Source organism: Pipra filicauda, unplaced genomic scaffold (assembly GCF_003945595.2).
Source record: "Pipra filicauda isolate LSUMZ 115617 unplaced genomic scaffold, ASM394559v2 scaffold33_size4404698_pilon, whole genome shotgun sequence".
NCBI lineage: Eukaryota > Metazoa > Chordata > Aves > Passeriformes > Pipridae > Pipra > Pipra filicauda.
Window position 1 is genome coordinate 2883838 of NW_024104465.1, and position 17151 is coordinate 2900988.

At 39.7% G+C, this 17151-nt stretch overlaps 1 protein-coding gene across 3 annotated transcripts in view; it reads right to left on the reverse strand.

Moving 5' to 3' along the window:
* ZNRF3 (zinc and ring finger 3) overlaps positions 1-17151 on the reverse strand; it is a 75919-nt gene that overhangs the window by 20508 nt on the left and 38260 nt on the right. For 2 of the 3 annotated variants that reach the window (XM_027714336.2, XM_027714337.2), the window contains exon 2: positions 9982-10107. In XM_027714336.2, coding sequence (XP_027570137.1) covers positions 9982-10107 — 126 coding nt within the window. Of the gene's footprint in view, positions 1-9981; positions 10108-14804; positions 14827-17151 lie in introns of those variants that run through there. The other variant, XM_039384174.1, reaches the window with a different exon arrangement.

A 17151-nucleotide genomic window follows, 5' to 3' on the forward strand; every position in this document is an offset into this window, starting at 1 on the left:
AGAACCCAAAGTAGCTCTCTGGTAAAATAACCCTGAAGTTAAAAAACGATGTACTTGTAGTTTTAAGAAAAATATCACCTTGTGTAATACATAATCACATCAACAATATATATGTATACCAGTGTGGTTCATACTGCTCTGTACTAAGAGGCTCTCAGATAGTTAAAATGAGGAAGAAGAAAACAAAATTCTCTTTCTTTTGGGGGTTAGGGAGAAACACTGATCAGTTCTAAGTCTACACCAAGTAAAAATAATAAGAAGACATTTATTTAATCCTGAACACAGCAAAGCCTGCTGATTGCAAATCTTTTGAGACACATTTCAGAGTCATGGGACTCCATCCCCAAAGCCCTGCCCTCTGCTATCACAGACCATTCTGTGGGCCAGCAGTCACAAAGAGAAGGGTGAGCACTGGAAGAGATCAAAGGAGGGAACTGGGGTCTTGAACTAGATTACATATTCACAGAGGACCCAGCACACTCAGCAAGAGGTGGGTGGCGGCGTTCAGGACAACTGCTGGTGTTTAACAGAAATGCTGCTACATCTTATAACCTTTCACACTTTTTCCAGGCAACAGAAGTTCTATACACAGTTACCTCCAAAATACAATGGTCACATCAAAAGGGAAAACAAGGAATTATAAGAATTATGTCTCACATTTAGAGGGGGAGATGGTAAAGCTTTCAAAAATTTTAAGTAAGGAATCCATCTAACCTCAGTCAATTTAATGGGGAAGTTTAATCCTTCCGAGAAACAAGTCTCACCTTATTGAAGAAAGTTCTTTTCAACAAAACAACAGTTTTGGGCCGTGGTTCCCAACTCACAGCATCTTTTATTTAAATATTTTAGTAAATAGATTCAGCTTGTGTGAAATTATGTAAAGATTATAGAATAGGTCTGAAGTATTTACAGTAGTCTATCCAAGATATACTGACACACCTAAATTAACCAAAAATTACTCGAAGGCTGAAGAGTTTTGTGCTCATTTAAAGCATTCTGCTATCCTTGAAAAGACAATATGAATACGATCACAGCCCATCAAAAAATGCTAAAAAGAAATGAAAGCAAGCATAGTTAACATGAAAAAAATCAGGAGTGATTCAGGCCAATTTGGGGTATATACCTATTTTCAAATGTAAGAAACTGATAGGAATTCAGAGTGACTTCTGCTTAGTATCATCTGTCTTGTTTAGCCTCATCCTCAGGTAGCTGGCCCTCATCAGTAGGTTGGTATCTACTGTGAACAAGAACATTTTAGAGATAACACAATCATCATCTGAGATGATGAAATAATAGATCCAAATCTCGACAGTGCCAGCAAATGCAGTGCTCTTTGCAGGGTTATTAAGTGCCTGCATGCAAACCATGACTATGTTCAGACAGACATCATGTATACCAAGGTGAGTTGTCAAGCAGCAAATTTCACTTCTATATATTTCACTTCTATATATTTTCACTTCTATATATATTAAAGTGCTGTAGCACATTGCTCTGGAGGTTCTGTCCCCTTTGTCAGGGATGAGCATCTGCATCCAAGACTACAGAAATGCAGGTAACCCCCAGTCAGGGATTTATATCTTTCTGACTGAACAAAGGCATGTAAAATTCCCTTAGTATCCAGTAGAATACTGCTGATTCAGTGAGATCCTCCCTCTCCATGACAAGAATCTGCTTGGGTACTAAGTTCAGTAGTAAAAGTATGCACGGTGGGCCAGTATTCCAGTTTAGCTAGCAACTTTCCATGGCTGGCTAATACAGGATGAGATGGCTCTTCTTCCAAATAGTGATCCTTGGGTTTGGATTAGTTTAGTTTCAAGGTCTCAAACTGTGGTGGGCCCTTGTTGTTAGTTTGTTGACTCTGTTAAAAAAGAAAAAAAAAAAAAGGAAAAAGATAAAAAGAAGGGGAAAACAAGAATGAAAAAGGTGGAGGATTTTTGTTACAAAGGGAAACTGGAAACTTCTCTCCACACAAGCAGAGACATGGCTGTATTGCAGAGGCCTCGGGGTAAGGATTAAAGAAAAACAAAATAGAAACCCTTCCATCTCTAATTAGGGTCTTCATTTGCCAAAGAGCCATTCCACAGCGGGAGGAATTACATTCAAGCCGTTGCTTGGATAACGTCTCCCAGCAGGTTGGCTCCTCAGAGCAGGCTACTCTGAGCCAACAATTTCTGGTTACTTGGAGGCAAGCAGCCTGCGTATTGTTTTAACTGGCCTGGCTTTTACAGCCAGTTTTGCTGAAGAACAATCTTCTATTCAGAATGCAGAGATAAAAGCTTCACTTGCTGAATTTGTCCCCAGTTTCTTTATCCCTTTCTTTTTTTAAACATGGGAATTATAGGTTCTGGAGTTTGCATTATTTCCCTTGTAGACTTCAATGTTTTTCCCCCTCTGGCCACTTGATTCTTTGCCAGTGAAGGCTGCTGTCTGGAGTCCAGCCATTCATCAGCCCCTACCTCATCATTAACACTGTGGTGCTGGCGGTCACAGCTCATTGCTGGCGACAGGAAATCCTAACTTGCAAGAGGTTAACCACAGCCCATAAACAGTCAGACTGGCTCATTAGTCCCATAGAGTCAGCTGATGGGACCCTCTGGGAGTTTCAACACCGTTCATGACTTGGAGTCTCTAGATCCTGTGCTATTTGCAAATGCGTCCTCCCCCCTGCCCACTTAAAAGCTTGTTATTTGCATCCTCAGGGCTAAGGACCATCTTTTTTCCTATCCAAAGCTAACTAAGTTCTTTGAGCATTTTGAAAAATTAAATGTCTGTGATGTATTCTCTTGGCTTACCAACTGAACAAAACACCAATGGGCCAACAACTGAGACATTAATGCACTAGAATATATACATGCTTTTGATATTTTTAATAGTTTCTGTGAGAGTTCCATATCCCTACCGAGCAATTCTAAGGCAACAGTTGTGTGAATGTTAATAATAGATAATTAATCTGTATTACCTAATTCACGCCACAAATATGTCCAGCTCTAATGTTCAAGAACTAACCTGCAAGAATTGCAAGTAGCTTGGTCAGTGCTCCCTACACTGACTAAAAACCTCGCTTCGTTCTCATTTTGAGTTCACGGTATCATCACTTGATTCATTTGGAGTTGATTCCTTGAACTTAGTACAAATACTAAATCATCCTGTTATCCAAAAATGCACCTCTAGATAATATCACCTGGTCATCACAAAGATAAAATGTTTAGAACAGAAAAATGTGTTCTGGCAAATTATCTCAAAGCAGTAAGATATGAAGCACACTCTGTGTTATATTAAGTTTTTCTCTTTCCTTTCAACCCTGTGAAAATCATTGCAAAACATTCCCACTTTATGTCTGCAATTTCTTAGGATCCAGTTTTCTACCACTGTCGACTGTATCTGCCCATCTTTTATTCTGAATATCGGAGTCCCTCTGATGCAGCTCTGGTTACATTCCAAAGTTCTCCAATTTCTTTCAAAGCCTTCTGTCCCCTCGTGCACCAAAATTAGGCATGTCACTCATCTGTGAAGTCCTAAATAATTCCATTCCCTGCCTCCATATCTGCTCCTGATTTTCTTCACTTTCTGGTCCATTTATCTGATTCTGCTTGCTAGACTTCTTTTGTGCTCATTTCTATACTCCAACATAGCTGCACTTACTTGCCCATTCACTTTTCTGTTTCAAACTCCATTTACATAGCTTTTGCAACATGTTTGCCATTGTGCATTTCTCCTGTTAGAGAAACAGGCAGATTCTGCATGTAAAATAAAAATATCTCTCAATGTTTGAGAGGCTCACAAGGCACATAGAATAATGATGGTCCAAAAAATTAAAACAAAACCTTTATATACTATTATTATTATTGGCATGTCTTAAGTAGTTGTTCCTTAGTCTTTACTCAGCCTTGACTTCCATTAATTTCACTGGGAGATCTGACTGAGCTGAACTCAAGTAACACATGTTGTGCAACAACAGCTGCTTCTTTAGCTCAAGGGAGAAGCAGCTGTGCTCCACAGTTGGTTAGAAAGGAGTGAACATGGTGGCAGGGACTGCTAAAGACTCAGCTCTAAAAGTGGGCACTTATTTAAAGTAATCAAGCCAACAATGGCAAATCTAAGGAGCGCCCAGAGGGAGAAAAAAAACATAAGAGAGAGCCTTTCTGCATGAATACCTGATGCTTTTCCTAACTGTGCAGTGAACATGGAAAGAAAGTTAGTAAAATAATACAGTAGCAGACAGCTGGCACAAGTTCCCAATGAAAAGGGCCCATCACTACCCATGAATGAAAACCTGATAGACCTACTTCTGCTGAACTGCATAACCTGATTCAGCCCTTGTCTGTCCATTCCTTTGAGCTTTTCCCTCTTTGGCTTTGATTCAATTCTTTTCTTTCCTTTTGTATCTTTCACCACACGATCCATACACAACACAAACCTTTCCTCTCTCCAGATTTCAACTGCTTATGTGATTTTTTTGTTGTTGTTGTTCAAAAACATACACATGTCCCTTCTTGACTATTTCTGTCTGCTATTATGAGAAGCCACCTTCTTCCTGAAAAACCATGTATTAGCCCCTCTTCTGACCTCACCTATGCAATTTTGTTAGAACTCCAGAAATCATTGTGTTTAGATGGTGTAGAGGTCTGATCACACTGCTCACACATTTCGGGTGTCCTGGACATTATGAGCGACGATGAAGTGGGAAATAACAAGAAACAATCATGATATTACAGCAGTTATGATGTTCTTTGGTGCTCCAGGAAAATGTTCATTTCCTGTTTCTCAATATATTTTTTAGAACAAATACAGTAAAGACAAACACAAGGATGGCGGGGATTACAATTATATATACTACGCTTTTTCACAGTTAACCCTAATTTTAGGTAGTGCTAAGACAACAGACCTTGGAAATAAAAAAATTTAATGCAAAGTTAATGGGAGACTCTTAAAGAACATGACTGATTCAGAAGGGCTGAGTCTTTAACACTGGACAGGATTTTTTTCCCCATCAAAACACATACTCTTTTTTTCATTACAATGAAAACAATGAGGTTGATAAAAAACGTAGTTCGTGTTTTGATCAGAGTTCTGGTATGTTTGGCATGTGCAATATAGACCTATCAAGTAGTCCACAGCCAAAGGAGTCTAGTCTCATTCAAGAAACTTTTTTCTACTTCATAACAACTTCCTTCTTAAAACAGAATGTTTGGGAGCTCAAAACAACCCATACAAAGTTTATACTGCTGCAACACTTTTCTCAACTAAATAACTAACAAAAAACTAACCAACCAGCTTAAAAATCACTCATACTATTACTTTTGAACCAGACCAATTAAATTTTGCCATTGATTTTTGAGACTACTGCCTTGAAACGTATTACAAATGCTTTTTGGATGCTGTTTCCAAAGAAGAATCGTGGGCTGACAAACAGAAGGCAGAAAAAGTCCCCAAACTGTGGAATAAATACCATAAGTGGAATGTCAAGTAATTCAATGGATGTAAGAAGTTTTCCTGAAGTGACAGTATTTCCTACTGCATGTGGCACAAGACTCATCACAGGGTACCTTACTGCAGGTGTCACTACCAGTTGAAAGTATCTGAATAAGCAAAGTTTTGGAAACACTGAACAATGATTTTAGACATGTCTCTCATTAATTTTAGATCTTAATCTAAAGCATAGTTCAGTCGTAGTTTCTGAGTAAGTTTAGAATGGAAGAACATTTGCCTGAATTCAGTATGCATTTCTACTACTGAACTGAATCCATTTCTACAGAACATTATCCAAACTGTATGTAAAACTATTAATGTTATACAGAAACAAATGGTATACTTATATGGTCAGTGTAATTCTAATTTGAACATATAATTATATGCTTAATTTAGGCTATTCATATAAAGGTGTAAGTTGATTTTGTTTAATCTGCCTTTCTTTTTTTCTTACTTTCAGTAACTCTGAAAGAAAAAGATTAAAATGGTCTCTCCACAGGACCCCTTGTTCCTCAAGTCTTAGAACACATCTCTCTTCATTCAGGAACTAAACTACCAACATAGCCCCATGATTTCTCATTTAACTACCTTATAATAACCTAAACTAAATTGTTAGACAAAAGGTTAGGAATCACAGTTCGACTGTCTAATGCACATTCAAGTCATGATGATTTTGGCCAAAGCCTAACTAGTATAATCATAATGATGACATAGCAAAACAAGAGATTCTCCTAGATAGTATTAGTTTAAATTTTTGAAAATAAACTCTTGAAAGACAGAGAAGAAGTGAATGGATACTGGAAGAACTGTTAGGAATTTCCTCATATTACAGATTTCTTTGATCTGAAGAAAACAGGAAGCTGTAGTAGCAGGGACATCCTCTCTTTGTTAGGTTATGTTCAGATGCACATCCTCAAATACATACATCCTATTAATACAGAAGAGACCTTTTAGCAGTCCCTGGAAGAGAAACAAGAACAAAATCCTTCCCTGTGGACTTTCGAGCCTGCAGAAAGGGAAGAAGTGCTACTTTTAAGCAAATCTTCAGCATTTTCTCAGTATCTATCCTGTACTGAAATAAAAGCAATGGTATTGCTGGGTTGCACTTCACGGTCTTGACAGATGTAATTTGCTTTAAAAATTACTGGGGTGGGCAAAGAACGGGGGGTCTGCATGTTGGAATGCACAGGACACATGCAGGTATACTGCCACCACAGAACAGTGAATCACTAAATACCAGCATGGTTTGGGTTGGAAGGGACCTCAAAGATCACCCAGTTTTAACCCCCCAGCGCCCTCCAGCCCTGCCAGGATGCAGGCATGCAACAGGTATTGTAGGCAACCCTGCTTTTGCCTTGCTTCAGCACAGTTACAGCAGTGAAGGAGTCTCATTGTGCTGTATGCAGAGAAGGGAGGAATTCCAGGAGGGGAAAGGTTCCCTTTGAAGCACATGGCACGAAGAGCTTCCCAGTGACCATGGCAACAGCTCAGTGGGTTCCCAGCCTGAGAACCAAGTTACTACAGCCATGCCTCAAAAACAAAAAAAGTCTGAAAGAAGGAAAGAGAGAGGGGGAGGTGGGGTCGGGGGTGTGGGGGAGAGAAGCTGAAGCAGAATTAGCCTGGCAGAAACTGAGCGGCTCCCCGGTAGGCAAATCCAGCCAATAATGCTGGTCGGGTTCACGGGGTTTCCTTTTCATTTCCAAAAGCTTTCTTCTTCCTCTGTCATTCCCCTTCTAGCCCTATTCAGGAGCTCATGAGATCAGTAAAACCCAGGCCTTTGCTTTGCCTGCATGCAGCATTGCCTCAAACAGGGCTGCACTGTGATCAAAGGTAATAGTAAATCACAGCTGCCACACACACCCCTTGCTTCAACCAGGGTCCAGTTTTCACAGGCACTTTAAACAGGAGATACATATTTTTTTTAAACACTTTGATTTCCATTACACGATATAAACCTGACTATAAAGGATGAGCAATTACAAAATTGATATGGAAATGAAAACATTTAATTCTGTTTAGCTACCCATGGATAAACAAGTGGAGTAAAACTTCTGAAAACACAGACCAGAGTTTTAATAAACAGAACAAAACACCCCTAAATCAAAAAAGACCTCAACAACCAAAACCAACAATAAGAATAAAACCCTACAAGTTTGTACCAGATTTGTGTGTCATGCAATTTAGCTCTACAAACAGCTTTTAAGTAGTCTACATTCTGCTTCACCATATTCCGAATTTTCAACAATATCACCTCTATAATGAAGAATAAACAGTAGGTTTGCACTCCTTATTTCTTCCTCCTTTTCTACGTGAAACAAGTTCCATTTCCTTTCCCTGTTCAAGGCCACCCCTCCCCCATTTTCCTTTCCTTTCCTTTCCCTTCCCTACTCCTTGCCGTTTCTTTTTCCTTTTTCTTCTATTTTTCCTCCTCTCCTCTCCCTCTCCCTCCTTTATTCCTTTCCCTTTTATGTTTTAAATCAGTTGCCAAATCCTAAAAATAACCAGAAGAAGACACATCTACACATGCAGCAGGTTTGATATTTACCCAACAAAATAGTTTAGAGGCCACATTGAATCCAAATGTTCCAAATTGCATGGAAAGTGAACTTTTCAGAGGCCCAGACAATCACAATACAACTTGTTCCCACTGGTAAGACAACCAAGCCAACTTGACAGACCTGCAAGAAGCTAATGGTTGATGCCTTTGCTGCTAAGTCCTTCTAAGTCAGATCATAACTTGAGCATAGGGAGGACAGCAGAGAGGTTGAAGGCAAAAGATGGAGAGGAGAAAATACAGCATTGAGGATGAAACAGGGAACAAATATTTCAGAAAGAGAAGGATAAATAAGAGACATGAAAATACAGAACGAGGAGCTGTAGTACAGTTACTGAGAAGCAAGTATTGCCTAGAATTGGCCACTCTTTTTTCACCTGTGGAAATTACTGCACATGAACTGACACACATGAAACACTGTGCCCAATCTCTCTGGACACACCCTATGTCACATCACTGTCATTACACATCAAAGCAGATGCTACAGAGCTCCTGCAGCAAAGCCAGGGTCTGCTGTTCAGCAGGCCAAGCTTCAGGAAGCCAACATCAGCAGATAACGAGGCAAACTCATTCTAGAAATCAGTGTGGCTTTGGGGACATGGGGAATATAGAGGACATGGTGGGATTTGAGTACATAGCAGTGGGTCATCCATTTCCCACATCTATTTCCTCACATAATTTTCACTGAGCAGATTCCTTCCTGAAGTGGCTTTCCCCAAGACTCAACTTACTCCTGGAGTTTACTTATGGGTTACTATGCATCTTTCAGTACCCAACCTTCTCTAATCCCCAGCCTCACAAGACCTTATCCTCAGATTTTATCCTTCTAAGATCAAAGGAGCAACAGTTGGAATTTCTCTGATAAAAACAGTATTCCAAGTTTAAAAAAAAAAAAAAAAGTTGTATTATGCTTAAATTCATAGAAAGGGAAATCACTTCTTAAAGAGATGTTTCTCACCGTGAACTACAAGTGGAACATGCAGCAAATTTTAGACAAGCTGATGGTTTCCCATTTCCTTTGAAAGGTAAGGGTTTTAGAAGTTTTGTTTATAAATTTACAGAGACAAGTTTTACTTTAAAAATGTCAACCTGCAATTTTATTGTCTGCCTGATACACTGCTCACCTGAAGTCACCAACACTATCCTACCCAATTTGAGCCAGCTGCATTTTAGGATGAAAGCCAGTTGCTTTATGTGTTTTCAACTGCTCAGTTACTGGTAGAACTTGTGGCCTATGCTCTTTCAACTGCTCTAGACTTCCAATTTCTACATATAATAACCTCAATACTCAAAAATTCCAAGCTGCAAACAAGAAAAGGTCAGCTTTCTGCTTTCCTTTTTAACTTATCTGGCAGCAGTAATGATATCTTGACTTCACCCCATAAAACAAAGGGAAAAGTTTTGCAATTAATTTAGATACCAGAGGCTGCATTCCACAGGGAGACTCCAGGAAGATGAAAATCTTTATTTCTTTGACCAAGACAATAAGATTCACTTGTTATTACATGTATTTATCCCGCAATGAAAGCAAAGAAATCTTTCTAGGTTTGAAGACCCCTCTTTCCCCAAAAAGAGGAAATTAATGTATGTCTTTTGAGAAAACCATATCAAAGGAAAACCAGTAAGATGCTTTCATTTTGGCTTCTTCGACCAAGTTAGCAGTTCACTCTATTTCTACCCCGATACTGCTTCACCCAAACAGCCATTTTTTCTTGTCTTTGTTAGGTTCCTACAGAGGTCAAAAAGGGAATGTGTGCACTCAGCTCCCCATCATCATCTCCATCAACTGAGTTATGACATCATCTTTCCCCAAAGCATCTAGTGTGAAAACAGGCAAAACAGGAATATTTTGTGGACTAACAGGAGTTTTCTCTTGGTTTATTTCTTGCTGATTTTTCTCAGAAAGGAACTAATCCTTCCAAGAAACAGTTACATGCAGCTCCAAATTATCCCCTTACCTTTCCTAAGACAGTGAGGCATGGCTTAGGCTCCAACTCTGGCTGTTCCAGTTTCACCACTCCTACCCAACCATATTCGTACAGGTCTTCCTCATCATTGCTGTTACACAGTCCAAGTGGATGCATCTGAAATAGAATCAGAAAAAAACCATTAGTCCATCAATAGAATTTAAAAAATATACAGATTGCTTTTGAATACTTTAACTTACAACAAATACACTTTTATTTATAAGGTAAACCAGAAAAAATGAAACATAAGGTTGCATATATGAAGAATCCAGTACAATTCTGAAGCACGAGTACAAAATCAAAATTTTATGTAGTGCCACTGTCATCTTGCTTATGAAAAAATCATTTAAGACTAACAAATGTGATTATAAGTCCTTTTCTCAGATATAAAATAATTAAATACAAAGTTCTACTTTGTATTGCAAAACCACCTTTCCTCGCAAATGGACAGAAATAATACGAACTATCACTCATAAAAGCTTTACATGTCCAGAGATGTATATGTTTACATAAGATCCAGAGCCCATGTTTCAGAGGCATCATTATCACTTTTTTTTTATATATTTGCACAATATTAACAGTTTGTCATCCTTTGGAACAAGCCTACCATATACTTCAAAGTAAGGTACAGGAAGCTTTCTAACTATTGAGAAGTAGTCTCTAGTTTTTTCTGAACCCAAATGATGGGGGGCAGAGGGCTATCATGAAGTGAGAAACTTTTAGATATTTGTGTTTCTTACACTAGGCAACAATATGTCTTTGATTTAATTTCAGATATTCAATCTGTTCCTTCTCCTTCCAACACTATGTAGTTACTCTAATTTTATTATGGCAAGGACCTTCCTACACATTGATGTTTTTAACCTTTCTTTTCCAAGTTTGCTGTCCTCCATTAGGAAAATATCTTTGTGTATAAACTAGGGTGTCATACATTTAACTTCTTACACTGTTTGCTGCGTTCTCCTTGTTCTCTTTTTCCCTCAACTAAAATCTGACTTTTCACAGACCCTTGTATAAGAGTTGCCTGCAGTTTAACATATCTGCAGAGTTCTTTGCAAAAAAACTGTACTTTATCTGGTTTCATGCCTTTCCTTAAATGTCAGCTTTGTCAAACTAGCTGAAGAAAACCACAAACTAATATCAGCAGTATGATAACTTTGCTTTCTGGTATCTGATTATAATAGGAGGAGATTATACTGCTCAATAATTTACATATATATACACACCTCACTAATCCATGCAAAGTAGCACCATGTAATGGTCACTAATCCTGCCATCACTTCTGCATCACCAGCTTGTTGTTTCGTCCTTTTCTGTTTTTCTCCCATGTCTTGTACCTTGACTTCCATTTTGCAAGTAATACAATACACGGAGTGCTATTTGTATTATCTTGTGGGGCCCTAACTTTCTGAATAACTTGAGTGATAACTGTGAAATATGGGAAACATGATGGTGAACTGACACAATACAGTGGGTTTTCTACCACTCATTATTTTTCAAGATTCATCACCAATCCATTCTATTTTGAGGGAAAAAAACCAAACCATGGCAGAAAGAGTAAAATCCTTTGCCCAACTCTTAACTCAGCCTTCCTCTTTCTTTTTTTTTTCCTGAATGAGTTGTTACCACACATTGCTGAGCTGTCTGCAGCCTCACATGGGTGAGCAGCTCAACTTACTGCTAAAAGCTTGGGGCAGGTACTATCACTGGAAGATGAACCACTCTGTAAACTCATCATCTGATGGATAAACTATTCAGCACAGACATAAAATCAGGGGATGGAGTCAGTCAGAGAATGCTCTCTCCAAGATTGCCCGGGCATATATTCCAACATAATTAACCCGCAAAACGAGTCCATGGGATCCTTTAAGTAAAAACACAGCTTTAATCGATATTAAATATCTAAAGAAACAGAGAACCATTTCCTTGATGTAATTCCCTTGACATAGGGTGTATTAATTGAGCTTTGAAACCATAACCCATATCTAAGAAGTTTCTAGTTCAAAATCCTTGAAATGTGCTGGGGCACTTTGCACATGCCTGAAAGGGCAAAACTGAAACCACGACTTAGGTGCTTTTATCCAAGGTTACAAAATCTGTATACATTGCTGAGGGTCTAAAATAACTTCAAAAAGAGCCGCGTGAATTTTATGTGGGTTAGTGTTACAGAGCAGACAAACAGTAAAGCAACAGAGGAGGAATACTTAACTCTGTAACTCAATCAGCTAAAAAAAGTCCTGGTGATTAAAAGAAAACTTTCACCCTCTTGCCCTTTTTCATGTCTGCCAGGATAGGCATTACAGTGTTACAAACTACCATATGAACAGCTCAGGATCTTTCTATGCACTGTCTCATGAGATGAAAAGTCTTGGTCTTTTTTTCCCATACAATAAATAACGGCTCTACCCACTTTAGTCCAGAAAAAAATCTTGGAAGAAGGCCAAGAGGAACAGAAAATTCTTTCCACTGTCACTTTCATCCAGAATACTGTTATTCCGTAACAGCTTCCAAGTGTGAATGGCCCTTTAGATCATAGTCACCAAGCCCATTCTGCAGTTATGTCTCTGGACATCAGTATAAACTCAAAGCTCAAAGAGCCTCTTCTCTTCCTTTTACAAAGCCTGAGTGACGAGCGGATTGAGAGCAGCCGTGCAGAGGAGGACTTGGGGGTACTGGCAGATTAAAAACTGGACTTGACCCAGCAACATGAGCTCCCAGCCCAGAAAGCCAATGGTATCCTGGGCTGCATCAAAAGAAGCTTGGTAACCAGGTCGAGGGAGGGGATTCTGCCCCTCTGCTCCACTTTGCCAAGACCCCACCTGCAACACTACATCCAGCTCTGGGACCTGTGTGAGCAGGTACAGAGGAGGACACAAAAATGCTCTCAGGGCTGGAGCTCCTCTGCTCTGGAGACAGGCTGAGAAAGCTGGGGTGGTTCAGTCTGGAGAAAAGAAGGTTCCAGGGAGACCTCAGAGACCCTTCCACTGCTTAAAGGGGGCCTAATAGGAAAGATGGGGAGGGACATTTTATCAAGAGGTATAGTGACAGGACATAAGGTAACAGTCACAAACTGAAAGAGGGTTGGTTTAGATTAGAAATCCTTCCCTGCAAGGGTGGTGATGCCCTGGCACAGGTTGCCCAGTGAAGCTGTTCAAGGCCACGTTGGATGGGGTTGGGAACAACCTGGTCTAGTGAAAGGTGTCCCTGCCCAGGGTGAAGGGCTGGGAACTAGATGATCTTTAAGGTTCCTTCCAACCCAAACCGTGCTATGTGATTATGTGAATGAAGCAATCAGGGACACAATAAGGTACCAACCAGACTATGGGTCCTGCAAGTCTCATTCCAGGTTCATATCATACACCGACAGCAGAGTTTTACTTAAACACAAGCTTCCACATCATTTTTTTCCTGCCTTCAGCAGACCATAAGCCAGCAGAAGCTGCCAAAGCTGAAATTTTTGACTCTAGCTTAAACCCCAAAAGAACAATGACACACCTAAACAGGCACTCATCTCTTTCTGACAAACCACTAACCCCATTCCTTGTCTCTATGGTTCTCTATGATAGAACTGCAAGTACTCTGTGTCCTCTTGTATGAAAACATTAATATGTAACTCCCAAGATCACAAAGGATGGCCATTCCTGTAGCGCAGCTTTGCAGAGCTTGTACCTTCCAATTAGAAAAAGGTAGGAACAGACAGTGCACACAGTACATTCTCCCTTCCAGCATAGGTGTATGTTGTCCAAAAACTAGAGGAAAACCCTCTCATCTCACTTAACCAGATCAGCCAAGAAATAAGATTCCGAAAAGCTGCACGCATTAAGAAGGATTCAGAGACCATTATGTTTACAGCTGCCTTGGACAAAATACAGATAACAACATTGACTAGTATCATCTGAGGCGTGTGTATCAAGCAGCAGGTATCAGGCACTAAGCTTGAAATCCAGAGAATTAATTTTGGAACTCAGTAAAATCAAGACCAATATGTGTAACTGAAAAGCTGCACAATACTTCAACATGGAATACAAAACCAGAAGAGAGAACAGGTAAAATGAAGAACAGTGTGAGATGTAAGAAGTAACAATTGTTTTCATGGCAAGAGATGATTTCTGTTTAGCATTTACTGACCACTGTATGGCATTCTGAAACTCCTTTTCCAAATACAAACAGCTCCTGTTTCTTGAACCTAGTCCAAAGAACTGCATTTTCTAGGAAGGTTCTAAACTCTATCCTGATGCAAGAACCTAAAAAGAGGAATCTCCGGCAAGTTTGCTAATAAAGGGGAAAAAATTAAGCAGGAACTCATCTCCTCTGTACAAGACTCGTGCCATTCACACAGTTGTATTCACCTTGAGGGAAGAAATTTTCAAATTCTTGTCCAAACCCATGAATTGGACCCACTTAGAACACTCACTTTTACTCACAAACCATAGCAAGGTTGTACTATGAACTAGTTACTAGAAGAAAGCTGTGGTCTGGCTAGCAAACAAAACCAAGCAGCTGTCACAGAAGAATTCTCCTTCAGCATGGCCATGCTGGCCACCACCATTGCTGTGCAAGGACAAACGTGACCACAGCAAGTGGATCCCATTTTGTAGTCCAACAACCCAGGCACAGAATGTCTACTTTATGTTTCCTACCAGTGCGTAAGAGACCAAAGCAGGGAGAAGACTGGGATTTATTAAACCATCACACAACAGCAAAATGATTTTTCACATGAGAAACCTCAAACCCAAATGCAAAACCCATTGTAAGCAGTAAGTAAAACTAATAGGGTGCTGCAGGCTCTGTGCTGGCAAATATAGAGAACTTACTAAGTATATCTGCAGGGTACAAACTCCCCAGGATTTTGTTGCATCACAATGGAAGACATTCACTTCCCCCACCTTAAAAAAAAAAAACATTTGGGGTTTTGCATAATTTTTTGCATTTTTACAACACTTCCAAAAATTCTTTAGTGTGTTTGTTTCACATGGGAATATGCATCTCTTCTTTATACATCAACATCAATTTCCATCTTATCTACTACTTCCTTCTCTATGAACACACCAAGCCTTATAGTAATCTTTCTGACCAGCACTGTCAGAACCATGTTCCTGGGGCACCACTGAGCATCACTCTGAGCATGTAATTTCCACTCAGGAATCTTTTCTCTGCATAAATTTCTTTCTGGCTTCACATCCCATTATTTCATTCACACTCCATATTGAGACTCCAGTGGCTAACAGGATAGCCAGCTTCAGTCCATTCATAAGGTTGTGTTTTTGTTTGGTTTTCTTTTTTACAGTTCACACTAGAATTAAGGATCCCAAACAGCCTAAACAAAACAAGCAAAAGAAAAATAACAACAAAACCCACACACAACATCCCCACCAAACCAACCAAAAAGAAAAGGGTACATTCACACCATGTTAAGATCACAAGTGAGCTTCAACCTTCAATCCATTAAATCCACACTGAATATCATGCCACAGAAAATTTACTGGCCTAGGTGTGGAAGCAGGACAGTTGTGTCCACTCACATCAGGGTGATGACACTATATTGCTTTGGGGTCTGTGCTAGCTTGGATAAAACTAGGCTGGTATTTCTGTGTCTTAGGTAGTTCCAGTAGTTTGCAGAGGAACAGAGCATATCAACAGCGTAAACAGATTCCCTAACTTCAGTTCCACTAGAAACAAAATAACCCAACCCCAACAGATCCCAACTCTTCCTCTTTCCTGTCAAGATACCAGTTCTAATACAAGCTAGGTCTGGCAAATGAGACCTGGACAGTTTAAAAACTTCAATAACATGCCTTTGAGACTCTACATTACCTTCCCAAACTTTCCTCTGATTAAATTCTTTGTTATAAATTCAATTATTTAAATCTCACGAGCCACAAAACATCATTCTTTCTCCACCATTTGAGCAAAATTGAGCTGAAACATTACCCATGTTACACATGTCTTTGCTGGCAGCTGTGCAGCTTTAGTGGCACAACTTCTGCTCCCCCAAAAAGGCTTCCTGTGATATGGCACTATGGGAACATAGCAAGGCACACACAGTTTAGAATGAGCACTCTGGTCGCAGTATCAAGAGATCAGTAACAAATTAAACAAGAACCTCTTCACTAAAATGACCTATTTATTCTTCCCATTCTTTTCTTAAATTTTAGTCTTCCTCTAAAACAAACTGCCAGTGTCTCCCTCTGTGCTTAATCCTCTGTAACTAATCAGGTGTTTTATCTTCTGACAAATAATAAGGGAAGAGACACAAGGTATAGGTATTTTTCATTCATTTTGGATACTGACCCCATATTTGAGGTTGGCATGATTTTTTTCTTTCTGAAAAACAAAGGATCTCTCAGATTCACTAAGTCTCCTAAGATACCTGTTCCCCTTTTGCTTCTCCTTCACAGTGAGCACACCACAAAGGGCAGTCGCACCTACTCACATGCAGTGTGCACCAACAGAACTTGTGGTGGATTTCTATTGGTAATTCAGCTTGCAACTAATAAACCTACCTCTGTGAAGCCAGGTAAACATTTACATGTATGTCAAAAGGCCCTCAGTAACTCTCTGCATCAGTCTGGAACTTCAGTTGGTAACACTCCTTCATACTTTCTGTGGCAGAGAATTAATGTGCAGAGAAGCAAAATACAGAATCATAGAACATGCTGAGTCGGAAGGAACCCATCAAGATCATTGAATCCAACTCCTGGCCCTACATAGAACAGATCCAAGAATCCCACCATGGGCCTGAGATTGCTGTCCAAACACTTCTTGAACTCTGTCAGGCTTGGTGCTGTGACCACTTCCCTGGGGAGCCTTTTCCAGTGCTCAACCACCCTCTGGGATAAAAAAACCTTTTCCTGATATCCAGCCTAAACCTCCCCCGACTCAGCTTCACACCTTATAGTTTTATTAGTTCAAGAAACAAAGGCCAGGGTACCAAGGCATCATTTTCCAAAACACTGAAGTATGACTTCCTCATGGCCACGAAGGAGTCTGTGCTATAAAATGCTGCAGTATATGATGCCAGAACCAGACTTGATATTCCCTGTCTAAACTAAAGTTACATCCTACCCTGGCAAGCATCTCTTTTCTTCTAAGGTTTTCTCTTGCCTCTGACATACCAGCACATTTTCAAATACGAAACTGAAATACTTCCCCCTTTGTTTG